General features: G+C 46.8%; 1 protein-coding gene across 1 annotated transcript in view; it reads left to right on the plus strand.

Moving 5' to 3' along the window:
• LOC141978955 (uncharacterized) overlaps nt 1-24,490 on the plus strand; it is a 36,234-nt gene extending 11,744 nt beyond the window's left edge. The window contains exons 2-5 of the mRNA XM_074941364.1: nt 1,452-1,534; nt 4,417-4,543; nt 17,329-17,445; nt 17,809-24,490. Coding sequence (XP_074797465.1) covers nt 1,463-1,534; nt 4,417-4,543; nt 17,329-17,445; nt 17,809-19,850 — 2,358 coding nt within the window. The 5' untranslated portion in view covers nt 1,452-1,462 and the 3' untranslated portion in view covers nt 19,851-24,490. The remainder of the gene's footprint in view (nt 1-1,451; nt 1,535-4,416; nt 4,544-17,328; nt 17,446-17,808) is intronic.
• Nucleotides 24,491-25,962: the final 1,472 nt, after the last annotated feature.

The raw sequence follows: 25,962 nt of genomic DNA on the forward strand, positions 1-25,962 counted from the left end.
GCACCTGGCATTGGCCACTGAGCTAGACGGACCATTGGGCTGATGCAGTGGGCCGTTCTTCTGTTCACAGTCTCTATCAGGTGTATCTACTCATTTGGACTCACTGGGGAGCCACAGAAAGAAACAAGATGTGGTGAGTCAAGAAGGCCCAGTCTGAGAGCCCCCAGAGTCATGCTTTCCAAAAGCTAAAAAGGGGGCACTCCCAGGAGAGACTGTATAAAGGCTGGAGCATCAAACAACTTTATAAACCTGAGACAGCTGCCTTGGGCACAATGACAGGGAGAATTCCCCCAAAGTGACTCCTTTGATTCTGCTCTTCTCTGGCCTTTGGTTCATAGAATAACAGAACTGGAAGGAACCTTGAGAAGTCATCAAGTCCAGTCCCCTGCACTCAAGGAAGGACTAAGTATTATTTAGACCATCCCTGAGAGGTGTTTGTGCAGCCTGCTCTTAAAAATCCCAATGATGGAGATTCCACAACCTCCCTAGGCAATTTATTCCAGTGCTTAACCACTCTGACAGTTAGGAAGTTTTCCCTAATGTCCAACCTAAACTGCCCTTGCTGCAATTTAAGCCCATTGCTTCTTGTCCTGTCCTCAGAGATTAAGAACAACAAATTTTCTCCCTCCTCCTGTAACAACCTTTTATGTACTTGAAATCTGTGATCATGTACCACCTCAGTCTTCTCTTCGCCAGACTAAACAAACCCAGTTTTTTCAATCTTTCCTCATAGGTCATGTTTTCTAGACCTTTAATCACTTTTGTTGCTCTTCTCTGGACTTTCTCCAAGTTGTCCACATCTTTCCTGAAATGTGGCACCCAGAACTGGACACAGTACTCCAGTTGAGGCCTAATCCGCGCGGAGTAGAACGGAAGAATTACTACTCATGTCTTGCTTACAGTACTCCTGCTAATACATCCCAGAATGATGATTGCTTTTTTTTTACAACAGCATTACACTGTTGACTCTTATTTAGCTTGTGATCTACTGTGACCCCCCAGATCCCTTTCCATTCTACTCCTTTCTAGGCAGTCATTTCCCATTTTATATGTATGCAACTGATTGTTCCTTCCTAAAGTGAGTACTTTGCATTTGTCCTTATTGAATTTCATCCTATTTACTTCAGACCATTTCTCTAGTTTGTCCAGATCATTGTGAAATTTAATCCTGTCCTCCAGAGCACTTGCAACCCCTCCCAGCTTGGTATTGTCCGCAAACTTTATAAGTGTAATTGAGAGCCTCTGTTACGGGGAGGGTCTCACCATGTCTCACAGCGTTACTCCCTGGTGGGAGGGGGCTAGACCTGTACTGGAATAAGGTCACTCTGTGCTTCACAGTGTGGCAGAACCTAGAATGTCCATTAGCAGGGAAAAATCCTGGGGGGAATTGGCTTGTGGAATGGACAAAAGCCCCGTCTGAATTCTCTCACATTCCCTTCTCGCCCTGGCAGGCTACAGAATAATGTCCACGTTTCACTCCAGATCATCCCATCCTCCCAGGGGGAAGGAAATGGCTGCAATGGATCTGGCTCAGGTAAGGGACTATGAGGGAGCTGGTGGTGGGTTCTACTTGGAGGGAGAGGATCAGTAAAAGCATAGGAGGGTGGGAGCTGGTAGAGGTGGTGGGAGGCAGGAAATATCTAGGGTGGAGAAAGGGAGGGGATAGGATTTGAGAAACCTGCTGAGACTTGTGTAATGTAGGGTGTGATCGGTTGTCACCTGGGGTGCAGTTTGAGGGGCTTTTGGGAACCGCTGTGCTCTCTAACCTTCAACCTGGGCTGGCCCTTCTTACACTGCTTTGCTGAAGGTTCAGCCAGCCTCTTGAGGCCCAGTTATCACCCAACACGATAGCAGGTGGTGCCATGCATCCAACTAAGCTACCTGAGTGGTTTACCTAAGCCACTCAAGGACAGATAGAAGACAACAGCTGATTTCCCAGCTCCCCAGTTTTGCACCCATGCTGGAGTTTAAACCCAGAATTATACCTTCTTACACTGGACAGGGATCTATACAATATAAACTCATGAATATAGTTTTCCTCCGCCTTGATGTGGGAAAGAACTGCACAACAAGCTCGTGTTAACCAAGCTGGGACTTTCCCCAGACACTTCACTCAACATACACTGGTTAAGATAAAGCATAAAACAAGTTTAACAACTACAGAAAGATAGATTTTAAGTGATTATATGTGATAGCAAACAGATTAATTTAGATTACTCAGAAAATAACTAAAAACTCAAACTAAGCCTAGCATACTAGATGGATAGAATTTGAATTAGCAATTTCTCACCCTGAGTGATGATACAAGCAGTCCACCAAGTTTCCATACACAAGCTAGAAATCCTTTTACCCTGGGAACAGAACTTCCCCTCAGTTCAGTCTTTGTTCCTGAGGTGTTTCCAGGAATTCTTTTGTGCGGGGAATGAGGCCAAGAGATTGTGTCACCCCACCTTTTGTACCTGTTCCATATGGCAGGACTCCTTTGTTCCAAACTCAGTTCCCAGACCAGTTTGTGGAAAAATACAGGTACCAAAATGGAGTTCAGTGTCATGTGGTCTGGTCACATGGCCTAGCATGCCCTGCTGAGTCATAATATCCATGACTTATAGGCCGGCTGAAACATTCAGAGGAAGGCTAAGCTCTTCCATGGTCCATTGTCTTTGTTAATGAGCCATCAGCACGGTCTGGCTTCTTCATTGTTGTATCTGAAAGGTTAGTTGTGAATGTTACCCAGAGTAAGCACGTTTGAAATATAGATACATACTCAATATCCATAACGTCAGATACAAACATGATCCATGCACACAAATAGGATAATCATATTCAGCAAATCATAACTTTTCCAATGACAACACACATGATGCATCTTGCACAAAATGCATCATAATTATGTCCTAATCATATTATAATCATATCACGATGCTGAATATGGGGTGTAATGTCCGATAGGGCCTAATTTCAAGGCACAGGAGTTGGGAATGGAACTTCCCCTCTCTGTGGAACAGGAAATAACCCTCCAGCCAGGTCTGGGAAAACTTCCCAGACTCCCTGTGCTAGAGCCTGAATCTACTGACACTTGATTAGTTACCACCACCCCCAATCTTTGTGGCAACTGCAAACTTTATCAGTGATGATTTTATATTCTCTTCCAGGTCATTGATAAGAATGTTAAATACTAGAGGGCCAAGAACCAATCCCTGCAGGAACCCCCTAGAAATAAATCCACTCGATCATGGTTCACCATTTACAATCACAGTTTTTAATCTATTTAATGTATGCCGTGTGTATTTAGTGTCATTCTAGTTTTTTCATCAAAATATTGTGCTGAACCAAGTCATATGGCTTACAGAAGTCTAGGTATATTACGTCAATACTATTAGCTGCAACCAAACTTTTGATCTCATCTAATAAGGATATCCAGTTCGTTTGACAGGATCTATTTTCTCTAAACCTTTGTTCATGGGTACTAATTATATTATCCTCTTTAATTCTTTATTAATGAACTCCAGTGTGAGCTGCTCCATTATGTTGCAGAGTATTGGTGTCAGACTGACACTCCTGTAATTAGCTGAATTATCTCTTTTCCACTTTTTAAATATTGGCACTGCATTGGCTTTATTCCAGCCTGATGCAATTTCCCTAGTGCTCCAAGTCCTAATTAAAATCAACATTAACAGTCTACCACACTCCTCTACCAGGTCTTTTAAAACTCTTGGATACAAGTTATCTGGACCCGCTGATTTAAACATGTCTAACTTTAATAGCTGCTGTTTAATGTCCTCGTGAATTCTTGTTGGAATGGAAAGAGTGTCATCGTCAATATCTTATGGTATGACTACATCATCTGGTTTTCTCCAAATCCAGGAGAGAAATATTTATTGAAGACTTTTACCTCTTCTGCATTATTTTTGATAATTCTGCCATTTCTGTCTAGTAATTTACCACTACCATTGTTAGGATTAATTTTTTACTTAATATACTTTTAAAAACTTTCTGATTTTCATTGTTTGGTCATTTATTTTTGATCGCATCCCTTACCAATTTTCTACAATTCTGACCTTCTAACTTATATTCTTTACTATTGACTTCCCCTTTGTTCCATGTATTTTATTTGGAGAATGTTGGGATTCCTACCAGGGAGCCACCAGTAGGGCCCAGAGACAGCCCCATCTCCTATATCAAGCTCTGGCTAGTAGGTGTGTCATAAATATGAAGACCCTGCCTTTGTCTGTCAGCTGGGAAACACAAAGGTTCTCTCTACTCTCTGATGCCTCCTGGCTGCTCTAACCAAGGTGGGGTGGGACTCTGTTAACATGTGCCTCCCGGAGCTTCCATTTACCTGGTGCTGCTGTTCCCTGAATAGTGGGGCTGTGACTGGGGCAGCAGGTACTAAGTGTGGGACTCTTGCTCTTTCAGGGGCCAGTGACTTTTGAGGAGGTGGCTGTGTATTTCACCAGGGAAGAGGGGGCTCTGCTGGACCCCACTCAGAGAGCCATCTATACAGATGTCATGCAAGAGAACTATGAGACGGTGGTCTTGCTGGGTAAGGAGTCCTGTCCCCTCGGTTATTAAAAGCTGTGGTGTCTCCAAAGAACCTGAGTCATAATAACTTTTTACCTTCATTCGTCATACAAGTTTGACAAGTGTCCTTGCCCCCCCTTTTTGCCTTATCTCCCACCCACTAGTATAATTTTTGGACATGTGCCTTTTTGGTGCCATCAGTCATTTTAAAATTTCATTTAATGTATCCTTATTGGCTTCATTAATAATGACATTAATAACTGTAGCTTTCATGCCTTTTCCTTACTTTAAGAGGAAAATATGCCTCCTGTAGAATTCTAAATTGAGTAAATAGGTGTATGGCTCATGCATGGCTTGTGTGACAGTCCGATGAGCTCTCCTTTTGATAGGAGAGCTCATAATTTTGCCATTCAGGACCCCACGGGTGAAAGGAGAACAGAGTTGTGGGAGGGGAGGAGAAGTAGGGGAGTAGATAATTCTGGGGTGCCAGGACATGGGGAGGGTGTGTGCAGGATTAGAGATAAGAAGCAGAGGGGAAGGATGAAGTAGTGAGAGACAAGGAGGGAACACAAGAAGCTCCCAAAGTGCCAGGAGGTGATGACGGCTGAGAGTAATGGGAAGAAGGGGAGGGGGAGTGTGGAGGAAGGTCACCCAGGGCTGGGTGGGTCAGTGGGAGGGAGGAGAGGTTTGGGGATCTAGAGCTGTGGGGGATCCCAGACCTTTAACCCCAAATCCCTACCCAGGCCTTGTTGCTTTAGAGCCTACACTCCAGTTTTATTTCTGTTCAGTTTCACTTCATTATACATTTTCCCCCAAATGTTGTTGTTTTTACGCTTGACCTCCATCTCCCATTCATTACCCCCTCCCCATCTCTATGCACAGTGACCCTGGCCATGGATCCTGAGTCCTTGCTGCATTCCTCCCTTCTATAGCAGGGCCACTACCCAGGCACAAATGGGCACATTGATGATGATGTGACAGGGTGGTGGTGTAGCCTGTACAATTTTTACACCTACGTATTGGGTACAACTTGCCCTTGTCCATGGCTACTCAAAGTTAATTGAGGAGATGGAATTTGGTGAAACATACAGAAACTTGATTTAATACAAACAGTTATAATTGAAATCATAGGTAAGGATCAAGACATGTAACGATTAGACTAAGATAAGTATAGTAAAGAGGGTCTTGCATTGTGCATACTTCCAAGTTATGGACACCATTGGAAACAAAGATCATGGGGCAAGGGAGACCATCAGAAGGGAGGCCCTGCTTCAGTTTGCACTGTCTCTGGGACCTGACAAAATGAAAAAATGGTAACTAGAAGAGGTATTTTATCCAGTTCCTTATGGTAATAGGATGGCTATATCCCATATCTGCTCCTTTACTTTTATTACTATAATGTCAATAGCTACCCCAACCCATATGTGGCCTTTGTGAAGTCCATAATTAAGCATCAAGCATTTATACTCATGATTTACATCACTTATTTATCAATAATTCCAAGATATGAATGTGTCCAACTGCTGAGATACTGCATAGCAACCTAATTGCTAAAACCCACCCCAAACTTTCTTCTTTCAGAATCCTGTGGTATATTGCACCTGTTTGTGGTTACTCGGTAGTCTCTCAAAATGAGGGTGCAAAATATCTGACCTGGGATTCTCTCTTTAGGCCTATTCAGGTAAATCCCAGACTTCAGCATAACTACTCCCACAAAGCCTCAACCTAATGTAAGGCCCTTGTTATAAATATAAAGGGAAGGGTAACCACCTTTCTGTATACAGTGCTATAAAATCTCTCCTGGCCAGAGGCAACATCCTGTTACCTGTAAAGCGTTAAGAAGCTGAGCTAACCTGGCTGGCACCTGACCCAAAGGACCAATAAGGGGACAAGATACTTTCAAATCTGAAGGGGGTGGGGGGGGAAGGCTTTTGTTTGTGCTCTTTGTTTACCTGGTTGTTCTCTCTTGTGACTGAGAGAGTCGAGACAGAAATACATCTTCTCCAACCCACCCTAATCCAAGTCTCCAATATTGCAACCAGTATAGGTAAGCCAGGCAAGGCGGATTTGTTTATCTTTTGTTTTATGTGAATTTTCCCTGTGTTAAGAGGGAGGTTTATTCCTGTTTTCTATAACTTTAAGGTTTTGCCCAGAGGGGGATCCTCTGTGTTTTGAATCTGAATACCCTGTAAAGTATTTTCCATCCTGATTTTACAGAGATGATTTTTACCTTTCTTTTTTTTAATAAAATCCCTCTTTTAAGAACCTGACTGATTTTTTCCATTGTTCCAAGATCCGGGGGTTTGGGTCTTTGATGATTTTGTAACCAATTGGTTAAGATATTATTCTCAAGGCTCCCCAGGAAAGGGGGTGTGTAGGGCTTGGGGGGATATTTTTGGGGAAGACGTCTCCAAGTGGTCTCTTTCCCTGTTCTTTGTTTAAAACGCTTGGTGGTGGCAGCATACTGTTCAAGGACAAGGCAAAGTTTGTACCTGGGGGAAGTTTTTAACCTAAGCTGGTAAGAATAAGTGTAGGGGGTCTTTCATGCGGGTTCCCACATCTTTACCCTAGAGTTCAGAGTGGGGAAGGACAGCCCTTAACTGGAGCAAGCTTAATAACCCATTTATTTATGTTCACCTCCTTGCCCCTCCATGCATGTTCCAAGCTAATAAGCAATACTCTGATAATGACATTTTACCTCTAGCGAGTATAAAATTGCCCACAAGACATGATACATAGGGCATGGCTACACTTGCACATGTAGAGCGCTGAGAGTTAAACCAGCCCTCGGAGAGTGCAGTAGAGAAAGCACTGCAGTGTGTTCACACTGTCAGCTACAAGCGCACTGGTGTGGCCACATTTGCGGCACTTGCAGCAGCATTGGGAGTGGTGCATTATGGGCAGCTCTCCCACAGAGCACCTCTTCCCATTCTGGCGCTGTTGCTTGTGGGAAGCGGGGCGGAGGGCGGTGCAGCATTCTAGGTCCTGGCCCAAAGCCCCGCGATGCATCGCTTTGCATCCCAGCAATCCCCGTGCTTCTGTCCACATTTGGCGCCATCTGTCAATGTTTTTTTTTCCTACTGCATGGTCTGTCTTCCCTTTCGGTCTGCGGAATATGCTGATGGGTCTCGCCAGCACATTACGAACAGCAGTCGAGTTACTCCTTAAGCTACAAACTGACAGTGAGGAGTCCGACGATGATGTCGACTCGCATAATGCATATGACACAAGATTGCTTGTGGCATTCATGGACATGCTCACCACCATGGAACTCCACTTTTGGGATCGGGAAATAAGCACTAAGTGGTGGGATCACATCGTCATGCAAGTCTGGGATGACAAGCAGTTGCTGCAGAACTTTTGGATGAGAAAAGCCACTTTCCTGGGACGGTGTGCTGAACTCGCCCCCACCCTGCGGCGCAAGGACACGAGATTGAGAGCTGCCCTGCCGGTGGAGAAGTGGGTGGCTATTGCAATCTGGAAGCTGGTAACTCCAGACAGCTACCTATCGGTCGCTAACCAGTTTGGAATGGGAAAGTTGACTGTTGGAATTGTGTTGATGCAAGTTTGCAGGGCCATTAATCCCATCCTGCTCAGAAGAACCATGACTCTGGGTAATGTGCATGACATTGTGGATGACTTTGCACAAATGGGTTTCCCTAACTATGGAGGGGCGATAGATGGGACGCATATTCCAATTCTGGTACCAGCCCACCTAGCCTCCAAGTATGTTAATCGGAATGGGGCATTTCTCTGTGGTTCTCCAGGCACTTGTGGATCATCATGGGTGTTTCATTGACATTAACTCAGGCTGGTCTGGAAAGGTGCATGACACATGCATCTTTTGGAACACAGGCCTGTGCAGGAAGATGCAAGCAAGGACTTTCTTCCCAGACCAAAAGATCATCGCAGGGGAAGTCGAAATGCCCATTGTGATCGTTGGAGACCCTGCTTACCTTTTAATGCTGTGGCTCATGAACCCTACACAGGGAGCCTTGACAGCATCAAGGAGTGGTTCAACAAGAGGCTGAGTCGGTGCAGAATGACTGTGGAGTGTGCTTTTGGCCGTTTAAAGGGCTGCTGGCGCTGTCTGTATGGGAAGCTGGAGCTGGCTGATGACAACATCCCCATGGTTATATCCCTGTTTTCTACCCTCCATAACATTTGTGAGAGGAAGGGTGAAAGATTCACCCAGGCATGGATCTTGGAGGTTCAAGACCTGGAGGCTGAATTTGAACAGCCAGAGAGCAGAGCAATTGGAGGGACCTAGCACGGGGCTGCAAGGATTAAGGAGCAATTTGAGGCTGAAAGCCACCAGTAATGTTTGGTGCCCTGCACAGGAGTGAAGTGCAGTGGTTCCAATGTTAGTAGGAGTCTGTTTGCTACACTGACTTGCAGTGCCTGTTGCTTTCCTGGCTAAGGTATCTTCTACTTAATGCAATAATAAAGAATGTTTTCAAAGCCAAAAAATCCATTTATTGAAAAGAAAATTCAATTATTGAAAAGAAACACAACTGCTTGGGAAGCAGAAAGGGAAAGTGGGTGGGCTGGGGAACGGTTCAATCACAGATTTGCGTATGTCCGGTTATCATACTCAGCCTTCCTGTCTGGAGTGCTGTGCAATGAATGGATGGTAAAATGCATGGTGATAGGGGTTGAGTGCAGTGGGTAAAGGTCGTAGTTTGCAGTTTGCAGGGCTGGGTGGTGAAGCTACAGGTGTTGGAGGCAGTGGGTAGTGATAAGAACCTGGATGTTGGGGAAAGTGGGTTGGAGGTGACATGGGGGCACAAGGGAAAGCATTTTGGGAGAAGGGCTGCAAGGGGGGTGCGTGCGGAAGTGCTCTGCCTACATTGCTACGAGCGCCTGTATCGAGTCTACGTGATGCTCCATAATGCTTAGCAGCCGCTCCGTGCTTTGGTGCCGGCCCTCCGCATTTTGCTGGCGGACCCTCCTTTCCCTCTCCCCCGGCTCCTGCACTTTTTGATTTTCATTAAGGGACTGCTACATTACTTCTTGCAGCAAGTCCTCTTTGCTTCTATGTGGCTGCTTCCTAATTCTTTGGAGTCTTTCGGACGGTGGTAACAAGAACGGCTGAGATCTCAAGGTTGCATCTGTAAAGCAAAAATGCAACACTTAACAGAGGCAGCATTGTTCACACCAGACAGAGCAATGATTCCCCCGTACTTAAAGACAAACACAGTCTACACAATAGCAGAATTTGCCCACCCAAAGTTAGCACACGTAATCCACAGGAGCCCCAAAATTGTGAGTAAGCACAGAGCAAGGGGGACTGATTGTTTCACAGCCATACTGTCCTTTGGGTTTCTGTGCCTTGGGGAGAGGCAACAGCTGCAGGGAGCCCCTATACTGAACACTGTCCCCACATTTTCCACAGGAGTTTGTCCTGGAAGAAATCTTGCTGTTGAGGGTGACCTGGGAAGCAAGGCAGGGTCTTCTACTACTATGTGGCTTCCGCCCTGGCCCGTATGCAACTTGCCTGTGTGCAACAATGGTCCCCCCCCAACCCCCCATGGCATAGTGAACATGTTAGCCTTACTGGGACAAGGAGCACAGTAGCTCTGCCAAGGAACCTGTGCAAGCGGATTGCCCAGCCTCTGCATGAGAGTCTTGTCCCCCCTTCTCCCCATCTGCAGCAGCCACAAGCTGTCTTCCCTCCAGGCTCCTTGGATCTTTGAGCCTGTCCCTCCTGAGGTTGCGTGGCCCACTTCTTGTTTCTTACATTCTCCTTTTCTGGAAGAATTAGAGGCTGTTGCTCCTGAATTTTACTGTTTAATTCCCCAGCCTTCTCCACACACTTGGGGAATTTAATTCTCCCTCCCATTACACCTGAGTCAGTAGATTTCCTCATTCCCCAAAATGTGCTTTTGCGATGTCACAGTTCCGGGGTAGCTAAGCCTTTGACCTGCCTCCATGGTCTGCTCAAGGAATGCCCTCTCAGGTATCAGGCCTCTACCCAGCCCCTCTCTATGGGTCAGGACCCACATCTGTCTCCGTTTTGACCAGGGTTTGAGGATTGCAGCTTATCATCCACTGTGTTCACTAGACTAACCTCCTGGTCCTGTGCTTTGCTTTGTCTCCAAGGGCTGCGAGCAGTGTGTGTGAGAGATAGAGGTGGGAATTTTGGTGCTACTTCTATGATGGCAATACGTACCTCAGTTTCCCTCTGTGATTGGTATTGCTATGATTAGAAAGAGCAGGAGAGACGAGGTGTTTTGTCATGTAGCTTTCATGGGGTGATATGAATGGGTCATTAAGGACTGGCTTGGGCCAACCTAGATCAGTGGAATACCCGACAGAGACAAGGAAATAATTGTCACCTGTCCATGGGAGGATCTCAGCTTGGCTGAGTGAAGCATACATGGACTTGTTATGTTTTTGGGAGTAGGAAGAACTGGGCTTGCTTACGCAGGGAGCTCTACCGGAGCAAAGACAAATGGACAGGCACAGTGAAAGGAAAACAAACTGTTTTCTACAGCAGCATGGCTTAAGGGCATTGGCCAGTATGGACTATATCAGGGGTCTCAAACGCAAATGACCACGAGGGCCACATGAGGACTAGTACATTGGCCCAAGGGCTGCACCACTGAACACCCCCGCTGCCCCGGGCCCGCCCCCACTCCACCCCTTCTGTGAGGCCTGGCCCCACCCCTGCCCTGCCTCTTCCCACCCCCTTCCCTGCCCCCATTCCAACCCCTTCCCTGCTGGGAACGGGGAACCGCAGCCAATGGGAGCTTCGGGGGAGGTACCTGGAGGGGCAGCCAGGGCAACACACAGACCCCTGTGCCCTCCCTCCCCCACATCCTGGTCGCTTCCCGGAGCAGTGCAGGGACAGGGCAGGGAGGCAGGTGCCCCAGGTGTGTGCCAGGCCGAAGCCACTCTATGTAAATGCTGGGGGGGGGTGGGGGGGGCCACGAGGAGCTGGCGGGCCGCAGAAAATAACCCCGTGGGCCGCATGCAGCCCATGGGCCATGTATTTGAGACCCCTGGACTGTGTTATCGTCTTTGCTTCTCTGTCCTAATCTAAGGACTTTCCAATGCTGTGTTTAACTTGACTAATAAACCCTGCTGTGTTTTAAAAGTCTTCCCAGTGTCACAGCAAAAACTTGCTCTGTGCATTGACTGAGGAACAGTCTCTGAACAGGAGTGTCGTTCAGCTGGACCTGCTGGGCAGAGCTCACAGGTTGGAATAGGAGTGTTGAAGCCAGAGGCTCAGTCTCCGGTGTTGAAGCTCCATGGCCCATCCTTGTGGAAGAGTGGGACCCCAAGGGGCACTGCCCAAGGACTGTTTAAAAGCTCTGGCATTGCACAGATCCTATGGATCCATGACAGTGTGCCAGTGTGCCTTATGGGGGAAAAGATATAAAACAAGAAAAGGATCTAAATGCCTATTGACAATCACCCCCTCATCAGTCCTCATGGGAATCCCTGATCAGTTCCAAAGTGTATTAAAACCTTCCTTAAAGGCTTTAATTTCCCTGGTTCTTGTCACACAGACAGCAAGCAGCAAAAGACCAGACGTCCGAAGTGCAGACAATGCGATAGAGTCTGTTCCCCAGTGTTCCCTTCCCAGCTCTGACACCACAGAGCCATTTACCCTGTGTCCCCCTTCCGAGCTCTGATGCCGCAGAGCCTTGCCTGTGTCTCTGTTCCCTGTTCCTGTTCCCTCCCTTACAAACATGATTCCAATTTCCCTTCCCCCTCCTGTTTGACCCCAGTTTATATAGTATTATTCTCAACTATACCCTAACCAATCATTTTACTGAAATTTAACTAAGCAATCCTAACATACTGTAACATAATTCTCCAACCAATTATATCCCACTACCCTAATTAACTTACACCTAGCAAAATTAATTATACAGCAGAGAGAAACAATTAGAGAACCAGACAGATTAACAACAGAAAAGTGGGGGCCATAAAGAAATGAGGGTTTCACAACCAGAACCATTGATAAGTGATTTCTTGCCAGACAATGCTGTCAGACTAAGTTTTCTTTAACCATCTTCAGATCTGTTTCTTTATCTGGTGGTGATGGGCACTATCTGGACAGGCTCGTCTTCCTAACAGCCCAATACCAACTTATTTCAATGTGACTGGTTTGGGATGTGAGGATGTGACCGGTCGCTTCCCAGCTTATGGCTGCCCCTGCTGCTTAGACAAAAGCCTTAGCCTAAGAACAAGGCCTCGGACTGTCTCAGTGAGAGAAGGCCCATACACAGGCAGACTGTGCCCTGATCTACACTATGAGTTTAGGTTGAATTTAGCAGCGTTAGCTCGATTTAACCCTGCACCCGTCCACATGACAAAGCCATTTTTATTGACTTAAAGGGCTCTTAAAATCGATTTCTGTACTTCGCCCTGACAAGGGGATTAGTGCTGAAATCAACATCGCCGGGTCGAATTTGGGGTAGTGTGGACGCAATTCGACAGTATTGGCCTCCGGGAGCTATACCAGAGTGCTCCATTGTGACCACTCTGGACAGCACTTTCAACTGAGATGCACTAGCCAGGTACAAAGGAAAAGCCCTGGGAAATTTTGAATTTCATTTCCTGTTTGGCCAGCATGGTGAGCTCATCAGCACAGGTGACCATGCAGTCCCAGAATCACAAAAGAGCTCCAGAATAGACCGAACAGGAGGTACTGGATCTGATCGCTGTATGGGGAGATGAATCCTTGTTATCAGAACTCCTTTCCAAAAGATGAAATGCCAAAATATTTGCAAAAATCTCCAAGGTCATGATGGACAGAGGCTACAACAGGGACCCGCAACAGTGCCATGTGAAAATTAAGGAGCTCAGGCAAACCTACCAATAAACCAAAGACTCAAACGGCCGCTCCTGGTCAGAGCCCCAGACATGCCGCTTCTATGATGAGCTGCACGCAATTCTAGGGAGGGCCCCTACCACTACCCCACCCCTGTCCGTGGACACCTGGAAGGGGGGAGTTTCATGCAACAGGGATGAGGATTTTGGGGACGAGGAAGATGAGAAGGAGGAGGATAGCGCACAGCAGGCAAGAGGAGAAACCGTTCTCCCTGACAGCCAGGAACTGTTTATCACCCTGGAGCCAATACCTTCCAAACCCAGCTCCCGGACCAGGAAGCCTGGTGAGTAAATATAATACATGGTTTAAAGGTAAGTGTGTTTAATGATTAATTCACCCTGAAGACTTGGGATGCATTCGCAGCCAGTATAGCTACTGGAAAAGTCTGTTAACATGTCTGGGGATGGAGCGGAAATCCTCCAGGGACATCTCCATGAAGCTGTCCTGGAGGTACTCCCAAAGCCTTTGCAAAAGGTTTCTGGGGAGGGCAGCCTTATTCCGTCCTCCATGGAAGGACACTTTACCATGCCAGGCCAGTAGCACATAGTCTGGAATCATTGCGTAAGAAAGCATGGCAGCATATGGTCCTGGTGTTTGCTGGCTTTCAAGCAACATCCGTTCTTTATCTCTCTGTGTTATCCTCAGGAGAGTGATATCATTCATGGTCACCCTGTTGAAATAGGGGAATTTTATTGAGGGGATGTTCAGAGGTGGCTGTTCCTGTTGGGCTGTTTGCCTGTGGCTGAAAAGAAATCATCCCTGCTGTTACCCACTGGGTGCGGGGAGGGGGGGATCGTTCACTGTGAGCTGTTCGTGTTTGGTTGGCAGGGATCTTCCCTGATACTAGTCATGTGGTGGGGGAGGGGTGAATTGATCATCCCAGAGAATTGGGTGGGGTTAGTTGGGTTGTGCTACACCTTAACTCAACAAAAAGCAGCCCTTCCTTTTAACCCGAAAAAAGCAGCCTTTCCTTTTAAATGGCCAACTCAATGGGTGCTTGGAATGGGAAAGGAGGGTGCTGCCGTTTAAAACCATTCCCACGTTATCAAGGTTGAAGAAACCAAAAGACTGTGGCTTTCCATGGCTGCCTGCAAGCCAAAGTCTGTTCCTCAGCCCTGCGTGTGTGATCTCTCACACTAAACCGGAGGCAAAATGCGACCTTGTACCGAAAACACATGTGCTATGTCATATTAACAGCTTGGTTCACTATGAAAGAGTCTACCCATTATTCTCTAAAATGTCTTTTTAAATACTACTCTCCTTTTTTCCTCGCGCAGTTGCAAATGTTTCAAAGGTCCCCCTGTCATCTCCATCCCAGAGGCTAACGCAGATAAGAAGGCAAAAAAAATGCACTCGCAATGAAATGTTCTCTGAGCTCATGCAGTCCTCCCACACTGAAAGAGCTCAGCAGAATGTGTGGAGGCAAACAATGTCAGAGTCCAGGAAAGCAGAAAATGAACACGAGGACAGGAGGGACGAGCGAGATGAGAGGGGGCGGGATGCAATGCTGAGGCTACTGGGGGATCAAACTGATATGCTCCAGCATCTGGTGGAGTTGCAGGAGGCAGCAGGAGCACAGACCACCATTGCAGCCCCTGTGTAACCGCCCCGTCCTCCTCCCCAAGTTCCATAGCCTCCTCAGCCAGATGCCCAAGAACGCGGGGGGTGGGGGGCCTCTGGGCACCCAACCACTCCACCCCAGAGGATTGCCCAAGCAACAGAAGGCTGGCATTCAATAAGTTTTGAAGTGCAGTGTGGCCTTGTCCTTCTCTCCTCCCCTCATCCACCACCTCACCCAGTGCTTCCCTCCTCCCACACCCCTCCCTGGCTACCTTGGCAGTTATCCCCCTATTTGTTTGATGAATTAATAAAGAATGCATGATTTTGAAACAACAATAACTTTATTGCCTCTGCAAGCGGTGATCAAATGTGGGAGGGTGGTTGGCTTACAGGGAAGTAGAGTGAACCAAGGGGGCGGGTTTTCATCAAGGAGAAAAAAACAGAAGTGTCACACTGTAGCCTGGCCAGTGATGAAACTGGTTTTCAAAGCTTCTCTGATGCATAGCGCGCCCTGCTGTCTGTCTGTCTGCATAATCAGCGACCAAGCAATTTGCCTCAACCTCCCACCCCACCATAAATGTCTCCCCCTTACTTTCACAGATACTGTGGAGCACACAGCAAGCAGCAATAACAATGGGAATATTGTTTTTGCTGTGGTCTAACCGTGTCAGTAAACTTCGCCAGCGCGCTTTTAAACGTCCAAAGGCACATTCTACCACCATTCTGCACTTGCTCAGCCTATAGTTGAACAGCTCCTTATTACTGTCCAGGGTGCCTGTGTATGGCTTCATGAGCCATGGCATTAAGGGGTAGCCTGGGTCCCCAAGGATAACATCCCCAACAGTTATTTTCTGGTCTGGGAAGTAAGTCCCTTCTTGCAGCTGTTCAAGCAGACCAGCGTTCCTGAAGATGCCAGCTTCCTGTACCTTTCCCGGCCATCCCATGCTGACATTGGTGAATTGCCCCTTGTGATCCACCAGTGCTTCCAGAACCATTGAAAAGTACCCCATGCAGTTTATGTACTGGCTGCCAAGGTGGTTCGGTCCCAAGATAGAGATATGCATTCCGTTTATTGCTCCACCACAGTTAGGGTATCCCATTGCAGCAAAGCCATCCACTATGACCTGCACATTTCCCAGAATCACTACCCTTGATAGCAGCAGCTCAGTGATTGAGTTGGCTACTTGGATCACAGCAGCCCCCACAGTAAATTTGCCCACTCCAAATTGATTCCCGACTGACCGGTAGCTGTCGGGCGTTGCAAGCTTCCACAGGGCTATTGCCACTCACTTGTGAACTGTGAGGGCTGCTCTCATCTGACTACGTATGCCACGAGAATAGATATTTATAGAGAATGACAAGTGGACCTGCTAGGTGGATTCAGGAGAGTAGAGTTGCAGTGGAAGTGGTGGAGGACGACGGTTAGTAATGTGCACATTTCCCAAGGAAGAACACACGTTCCTAGGATCCCATGACAGACAACATGGAGAAATTCGCTATTGAGACAATAGCAGCAGTGCAGAGTTGCAGAGGAAGCGGTGTATGATGACGGTTAGCCATACTACTGCACTGTTTGCTGCCAGCAGCACCCAGGACACAACAGCAGCAGTGTCAGTGAGCTGAGCTGAGCGGGCTACATGCTTGCCATGGTATGGCATCTGCATGGAAAAAAGGTGTGAAACAATTGTCTGCCATTGCTTTCACGGAGGGAGGGGTGACTGATGACATGTACCCAAAACCACCCGCTACAATGTTTTTGCCCTATCAGGCATTGGGAGCTTAACCCAGAATTCCAATGGGCAGCAGAGACTGCGGGAACTGTGGGATAGCTACCCACAGTGCACTGCTCCGTAAGTTGATGCTGGCCACAGTAGTGAGGACACACTCTGCTGACTTAATGCACTTAGTGTGGACATACGCAATCGACTGTATAAAATAGATTTCTAAAAACCTACTTCTATAATATTGACCTATTTTCATGGTGTAGACATACCCTGTGATTTTCCGTCTTTGTTTTTATACCCCTTTAACTAGCTAAGTGATAAAACTACCCCTAAGTTCTTAAAGTATAGGGTTTACAGGCAGGCCTGAATATCTATGTTCTAACACTGGGTTCTGCCCCGTCGCCCATTCTGTGTCTGTCTTGTCCATTTAGATTGTAAATACTTCAGGACGTGGGCTATCTACTATTCTGTTTGTAATTTGCCTAGTACAATGGGGATCCACTGTTAGTTGGTCCTTAGGCACTAAGGTAATGAATATTATAATAATAACTATCCTGCCACTTTTAGCCAAGGAAGCTGGCCTTGGGATGTTACTGCTTAAAAATGAGCTGGGCTTAAAACCATGGAATATTCCTTGTGACAAATTCCACTGACCTCTCTTGTTTTCTTTTTCTTTAGCAGGGTTTCCAATTTGCAAACCTGATGTGATCTCACAGCTGGAACGAGGGGAAGAGCCGTGGGTCCCAGATCTCCAGGGCTCTGAGAAAAAAGTGCTCCCGAGAACTCCCTGCACAGGTGAGGAATTGGTTAAACCAATGCAAAAATTGTCCATGAATACAGAAAATATTTGGGCAGCCCTACAAAGACCTTATGAGCTCTCCAAGTTCAGCACTGTTCCCTGCAGATGTGGAATCATTATGGCAGATGTCACTCATTTATTCCCACCTATTCTGACTGAGAACTGGCAGCAGGTCCGTCCCCAGTCTCTCTTTCCCCAGAGTGTTCTGGTGAGATCCAGACCAAAAGTGATCCCTTTCTCTCTCCTTTCGGGAGGGGCTTGGGGAAAATCAGCTCATGATAGGGTTGATCTCTCCTGCACATATTTTGGTTTGTTCACTCCTTTTTCCATTCCTCTCTCTGATATTTCCTTTCTCTCAGGTGCAGGGAGTGACCTATGCATGGATTCTCTCTGTCTCCCATCAGGTGATGGGAAGGTGAGCGAGAATGAGGAGGAGAAACACCAACAGGAAGATGCTGAGCAAGTAGAACCACATGGGACGTTATCAGGAAGCTCCAAAGGAAATGTTTCTGGGAGTTCTGCACTCCCAGAAGAAGCAAAATCGTGTGAGACTCAGCAGAGGCCAGAGGAAAACTTGAGGAGCCACTCAGACCCTATTACATGTGAAACAATCAACTTGGAAGAGACACGCTACACATGCCATGAGTGTGGGGAAAGCTTCAATTGGAGCTCTGCCCTGATCAGACATCAGAGAATCCACACCGGAGAGAGATGCTACACGTGCTCTGAGTGTGGGAAAGGCTTCAGTCGGAGCTCCCACCTTATCATACATCGTAGAATCCACACTGGAGAGACGCCCTACACGTGCGCTGAATGTGGGAGAAGCTTCAATCAGAGCTCAAACCTTATCACACATCAGAGAATCCACACAGGTGAGCGACCTTATGGATGCTCTGAGTGTGGGAAACGGTTCATTGATACTTCAACCCTCATCTCACATCAGCGAATCCACACAGGAGAGATGCCCTATACGTGCTCTGAGTGTGGGAAAAGCTTCATTCAGAGCTCAAACCTTATCACACATCAGCGAATCCACACAAGAGAGATGCCCTACACATGTGGTGAGTGTGGCAAAAGCTTCAATCAGCGCTCACACCTTATCGTACATCAGCGAATCCACACAGGTGAGCGACCTTATGGATGCTCTGAGTGTGGGAAACGGTTCATTGATACTTCAACCCTCATCTCACATCAGCGAATCCACACAGGAGAGACGCCCTACACATGCTCCGAGTGTGGGAAAAGCTTCAGTCAGAACTCACACCTTATCACACATCAGAGAATCCACACAGGAGAGACGCCCTTCTCGTGCTCTGAGTGTGGGAAAAGCTTCAATCGGAGCTCAAACCTTATCACACATCAGAGAATCCACACGGGAGAGACACCCTACATGTGCTCTGAGTGTGGGAGAAGCTTCAATCAGCGCTCACACCTTATCACACATAGGAGAATCCACACAGGTGAGAAACCTTATGGATGCTCTGAGTGTGGGAAACGGTTCACTGATAGTTCAACCCTCATCTCACATCAGCGAATCCACACAGGGGAGATGCCCTACACATGCTCCGAGTGTGGGAAAAGATTCAATCAGAGCTCAAACCTTATCACACATCAGCGAATCCACACAGGAGAGACGCCCTACACCTGCTCTGAGTGTGGGAAAAGCTTCAATCGGAACTCAAACCTTACCACACATCAGAGAATCCACACGGGAGAGACGCCCTACAGGTGTTCTGAATGTGGGAAAAGCTTCAATCAGAGCTCTCACCTTATTACACATAGGAGAATCCACACAGGTGAGAAACCTTATGGATGCTCTGAGTGTGAGAAACGCTTCAGCGATATTTCAGCCCTCATCTCACATCAGCGAATCCACACAGGAGAGAAGTCCTACAAATGCTCTGAGTGCGGGAAAAGCTTCCGTTGTAGCTCAAACCTTATCGCACATCAGAGAATCCACACAGGTGAGAGACCTTATGGATGCTCTGAGTGTGGGAAACGGTTCATTGATAGTTCAACCCTCATCTCACATCAGAGAATCCACACAGGAGAGACACCCTACACGTGCTCTGAATGTGGGAAAAGCTTCAATCGGAACTCAAACCTTATCACACATCAGCGAATCCACACAGGAGAGACGCCCTACACATGTTCTGAGTGTGGCAAAAGCTTCAATCAGAGCTCACACCTCATCACACATAGGAGAATCCACACAGGTGAGAAACCTTATGGATGCTCTGAGTGTGGGAAACGGTTCGTTGATAGTTCAACCCTCATCTCACATCAGCGAATCCACACAGGACAGAGTCCCTACACATGCTCTGAGTGTGGGAAAAGCTTCAATCATAGCTCAAGCCTTATTAGACATCAGAAAATCCACATGAGAGGGACACCCTACTGATGATCTGAGTGTAGGAAAACCTTCAATCAGAGCTCAAGCCTTACGAGACGTCAGAAAATCCACAGTGGAGAGAGACCCTACACATGCCGTGAGTGAGGGGAAAGCTTCAGTTGTAACTCAAAGCTTATCACACATCAGAGAATCTGCAGTGGAGAAAGACCCTACACATGCTCTGAGTGTGGGGAAAGCTTCAATCAGAGCTCAAGCCTTATTAGACATCAGAAAATTCACATGAGAGAGAACTGTAATAAATGCCTTGACTAGGGCTGGCCAAAGGTGTGTTGTTTTTTTTTTTAAATCATATTTGCTAATTCCCACATAGCGATCTTTGCACCATTTTCACCGTGGTCTCTCAGCTCCCCCAGATGAGTTGCCTGCTCCTGCCTTTTGCAGCTCACCCTTCTTTGACGTCAGTCTTGTGATCTTTTCTATCTACTCCTTTCCTTTTGAGTCATAGGAGCGTGTGTCCCTCCAGCCAGGAATGTTCATCAGCTCCAGGTGGGGGAGAGAAGTTTGATTCCCAACAATCTACCTGGAGGCAAAAACTACCTGTGCCTTACATCCACTAGGACTGTACATGGTGTTGGTTGCTCACATTAGTGATTTTGGTGTAAAAAGACAACTACAGTTGTCGTGCAGATGCAGCCGAGGTGCAGTGGTTGGCATTAGCTTTCCCCTTGTCCTAACCTAAACTCCATCACTTTTCCTAGTCTAAACAAACCCTGAGCATCACAGTTATACTGTTCCCCCATTTCAAAGCAATTGTTTGTCATCAGGTTCCCCATTTGGGAACAAATTGTTGCATTCCCAATTGCTCTGTTGTTGCTGCAGGTTGTGCTGGAGAGCAGATATTTTTACTACCATTTTCCTCACTTTAAATATATTGAACTGTAACAAAAAAAAAATATCATTTCACCCTTTGTAACAACAGAAGAAGATAGGGTAAATCAGAGGGATTCCCTTATTCCCCATCACCATCCCAATCCCCCTGTTGTTCATTTGTTTAGGTCAATTTTATTTCTAAAGGGCTGAGAGGAGTATTCCCTAGTAAATGACTTGTAACTAACCAAAATACCCATGCATTTGCCTCCCAAAGCAGTTGTGGCCCAGGCCCTGCAGCAGATCACTCTTGAAGGTATCTCCTTCAGAATCATGTGCATGTTGCCTATTATTTGGGAAATGCAATCCCTATCTAGGTAGGGATGGGGAAAATGGAAGTGACCTTTCTGTTCAGCTCACCCCTGGGAAATGCTGCAAATGTGTAGGAAATGAAATCCATGATGAATGTGATATAGCTGCAGAAAGATACCTATTTTTAATAGCTACCTGACATTTGGTGTCTTACAGGGATTCTAAGCTGCACCTGAATTTAGTCCCTAATTTAAATCTGTGCCACCAGATGAAAGAAATAAAAGGGCATATTTGGGGGAGTTTTACTTCACTATCGCTACTGATATGTTGTGTGGTTGGTGAAGAATTCTACGCCAGAGAAGTGTAAAATTACTCCAAGTAAGGTCAAAGATTTGACAAGAACTCAGGTAGAAATTGCAGGTACGAGTGGTTGATTTTCACCCCAGAGATGGAAGCTATGGTGACCTGTGGCCCAGGTAAACTATTTTTAGAATGCTGCTCCCTAGTTCAGTGGCATTGATCACACTCCTAAAGGATGCCATGATTACATTGGGAACTGTCTTTTACCATTTGGATAGAAAGTTTCATGAAGCGCAGAAAGAAACAGCTGATTCCTTCAGAGCCATCCCATGCCTATGGGTCCCAAACTGGCTGCATTGTTAGACAAGAAGTGCTTCCATGCTGGGGAAATGATGGTAGCTAATGAGAGAATGTATCAGATTTCAAGTTCAGACTGCAGGATACATGAGTGCTGAGTCCAGAGTCTGTGGTTTGGTCTCTTTGTTTTGTTATTAAGTCTTATGCATTTATATTATTTCTCCACGTCGTCCTACTCTGAAAGATTAGAAAGTGTGAAAATGTAGCACAGGTGGTTTTTTCTCATGATGCAGCCTTCCCATGTAGTGTGAGACCCCCTTCCACCCCCACTTCTGGGAGAAGACCCAGGGAGAAATGAACTCACAGAAGTGGAAGGCGTCCTAGGTTATTGTAGAATGTGACTTCACATAAAGCTCACTGGGTGGAAATGGGAATTAAGAGAAAACTGCCCTATAGGTTTATAGTTTGTAATCTTTGAATAAATTGTTACCAGTGACAATGAAATTTAAACATGAAGTTAATTAGTGTAACATAAGAGGCTGTGATAACTTTCAGTGTTACAATATAATTCAGGTTTTCTTCTACTTCTCTCCCTTCCCCCTCCTACTATATGGAAATAGTGGCTAATCCTGAAATTAAAACCTCACTCCAAAGGAATTAGAGTGGGGGAATATGTGATACAAATAGCATGTATGAGAATAGAGACCCAGTATAGACTGTAATTATTGCTACTTAAAATGGAATTTATTTTGATAAATTTTAAAATAAATCTTCCCATAAGAGGAAAATTACTTGAGAGAAGATGTGTAACTTTTTACTCAGTTAGAGGGTAACAGCCACAGAGTTCCGCAGATCTCGTTTGCAAAGCAAAGATGTCACATTAGGCAGGACATGACAAAATCTACAATGGTGATGGATGTGTGATGGGAGCTTTTCTGGGTTGGTTTCTTTGTTTGGTTTTTCAATTTAATTTTGTTTTGTTTTTGCAACGAGTTATTTTTATAGGTGCTGAGGTTTCTTTTCCTTTTTGAGCACAGCTGTTTAACCCTCAGACCTGGCCCTGGAAACCTCCTCAGAACTGGCCTTGTGTTTCTTTTATGTTTGCTATCTTTGGGGTTTACACATCCACACTACATGTGGTTCACAGCAACAGATACTTTGAGAAACCTTCTGGGTGAAGCAGGCCTTTTCCAAACTGGCATTGGCCCAAAGTCTGCCTCAATTCAGCTGGATTGGGACACGTCTGTATCAAAGGAGAGGTTCACGCCTGATTTGCCCAGTAACGTCAGGGGAGGGGTGGTAAGATAGCATCAGTAGGAATTGACCAACAATGAAGTTAAAGATAAGGGTGAAAGACTCTCACTTGCTGATCAACAAGCCTGTTCTGTTTATTCTCTCTGACACATCTGGCACTGGTCACTCTCAGGTAGCACACTGGGCTAGATGGACCATTGGTCTGACCCAGTATGACCAATCTTGCATTCTTATTAAGCCCTCTACGGCCTTGTCTACACTGGCAAGTTTCTGCATGGTAAAGCAGCTTTCTTCCCATAACTTCAAAGGTGTACACACGGCCAAGCCACTTAGTCTGCAGAAACTGCAGTTGCAGCTCTGTAAAAAAACCCCATCCCAACAAGAGACATACAGCTTTCTGCACCGGGGCTACAGTGCCGTGCTGCCAGTGTAGACACCTTGGTCGCTTGCAGCGCTGTGATTGGCCTGCGATTGGACGTCCTTCGATACGTCCCACAATCCCTGTTCTCACCTCTCTGGTCATCAGTTTGAACTCTACTGCACTGCCCTCTGGTGACCAACTGTGAACACTACCTTTTAAATTCCTTTGGAATTTTAAAAGTCCCTTCCCTGTTTGCTCGGTGATGCATGTAGTGGTCTCAGTGCATCTTTCCAGGTGACAATGCCTGCTCCATGCACCAGGCGATCCCCGGCTTGGAGCAATGCCAAGCTGCTGCACCTCATCAGCATTTGGGGAGAAGAGGCTATCCAGTTCCAGCTGTGCTCCAGCCGTAGGACTTATGATACCTATAGACAGATTTCACAATGCATGAGAGAAAGGGGCCATGACTGGCATGCACTGCAGTGCAGGGTCAAAGTGAAGGCACTGCAGAACATCTACCACAAGGTGTGGGAGGCAAACTGCTGCTCCAGTGCTGCACCCATGAGCTCCAGATTCTACAAGAGCTGGATGTGGTACTCAGTGGTGACCCCACCTCCACTGCAAAGGACACTGTGGATACTTCGGTGGCTCGCATGCCAGTTGAGAGTGGACCTAGTCAGGAGGAGAAAATCTTGGATGAAGATGTGGTGGTGGAGGGGGACCCAGAGGTAGAGGATGACTCGCAGGTCAGATATGTATGCAGCCAGGAGTTCTTCTCTACTCTGAAGGAGGCTAGCCAGTCTCAGCCATCTAGGGGCTTTGATTTGGGGAATCACTGAAGCGAGTTGTTGGGGGCAGGAGGGTTGCAGAAAGCAGGAGTTATGGAGTGCCAAGCTGACACACTTCAGGCACTACTAACACCGCAAACTAAGCAGCGCTTTGTGTGCCTACCCCTGCAGACGCTGTCGCAAACCTCTTTCCAATGTGCCCCCAGACACGGCTAACACAGTCTTATCAACCTCTTGGCTCCAGTCTATACCCTCTGCGTTCCACTCCTACCCCATCACAGTCCAGCCCTGTGGATGTCCAGTACCTAGTGCACTCAACACCCATCCCTCTGCAGTTCATTCCTGCTGAAGTATGGTACCCGCTGCACTGTAATCCAGAGGATAAAGTTGCATATGATACCTGGACAACCACAAAATTTTTAACCGTCCCTGGACCTCACCACCTCATGGGACACTCCCTTCCCTCATCCACCACAGTGATGATGTGTTAGTTTGTTTGTTTGTCTCTCTCCTCCAGTGGTTGTTTTTTAATAAAAGAATAGTTTTGGTTTGAAAGCAATCTTTATTCCATTAATTGAAAGCAAACAGAGCCCTGCAAAGCAAGAGGCAATTTTCTTAAACCTTCATAGTGCATCGTCCACACCAATCACAATCACCTCCTAGCATTACAAGCACTGCACTGCTGTTCATGGCAATGAATATTAGTGGCTGTCAGCTTCAAATTTCTGCCTCAAGGCATTCCTGATCCTTATGTCCCCATGCTGCACCCCTCTGATAGTGTTGGTCTCTGGCTGTTCAAATTCAGGTTCCTGGTGCTGAGCTTCAGTGGTCCAGCCCTGAGTGAAGCTTTCACCCTTCCCTTCACAAATCTTATGGAGCGAACAACATGCGGCTATAAGCATAGGAATATTGTCATTGGTCAGGTCCAGCCTGCCATATAGGCAGCGCCAGCGGGCCTTTAAATGGCCAAAAGCACTCAACTGTCATTCTGCACTTGCTCAGCCTGTTGTTGAACCACTCCTTGCTGCTGTCAAGGTGCCCCGTGTATGGCTTCATAAGCCACAGCATTAAGGGGCAGGCAGGGTCTCCCAGAATCACAATGGGCATTTCAACTTCTCCTGGTGATCTGGTCTGGGAAGAAAGTCCTTGCTTGCAGCTTCCTGAACAGTCTAGTGTTCTGAAAGGTGCGTGTGTCATGCACCTTTCTGGACCAGCCTGTGTTAATGTCTGTGAAATGCCCACGGTGATCCACAAGTGCCTGGAGAACCATAGAAAAATACCCCTTGTGATTAATGTACTTGGTGGCTAGGTAGTCTGCTGCAAGAATTAGAATATGTGTGCCATCTATCACCTGCTGCAGTTAGGGAAGCCCATTTGTGCAAAGGCATCCACTATGGCATGCACATTGCCCAGAATCACTGCACACTTTTGTCAACACACGTCCAACAGTCGACTTTCCCACTCCAAACTGGTTAGCGACCGATTGGTAGCAGTTTGGAGTAGCCAGCTTCCACAGTGCAATTGCCACATGCTTCTCCAACAACAGGGCAGCTCTCGTTCTCGTGTTCTTGTGCTTCAGGGCTGAGCAAGCTCATCACACAGTCCCATGAATCTGGCTTTCCTCATCTGAAAGCTCTGCAGCCGTTGCTCGTCATCCTAGATGTGCATAACAATGCGATCCCACCACTCAGTGTTTGTTTCACGAGCTGAAATGCGGCGTTCCACTGCGGTCAGCACCTCCGTGAAAGCCATAAGCAATCTCATGTCATAGCTACTGTGTGTGGATGCCCTGCGACCCCCTCTGTCTTCCCACAACTCTTAGCGGCAAAAGAGGAAGATATGCTCTGTGGGATACTGAATGCACCGCTCTGAATACCGCTGCAAGTTTCAATATGCGATTGCGCAAGCAGCTGACAGTGTGAACACAGAATAGCGGTTTCCCTTCAGTGCTCTCTGAGCGGCACTGTAACTCCTGGAGCTG

Source organism: Natator depressus, chromosome 28, assembly GCF_965152275.1.
Source record: "Natator depressus isolate rNatDep1 chromosome 28, rNatDep2.hap1, whole genome shotgun sequence".
Taxonomy (NCBI): domain Eukaryota; kingdom Metazoa; phylum Chordata; order Testudines; family Cheloniidae; genus Natator; species Natator depressus.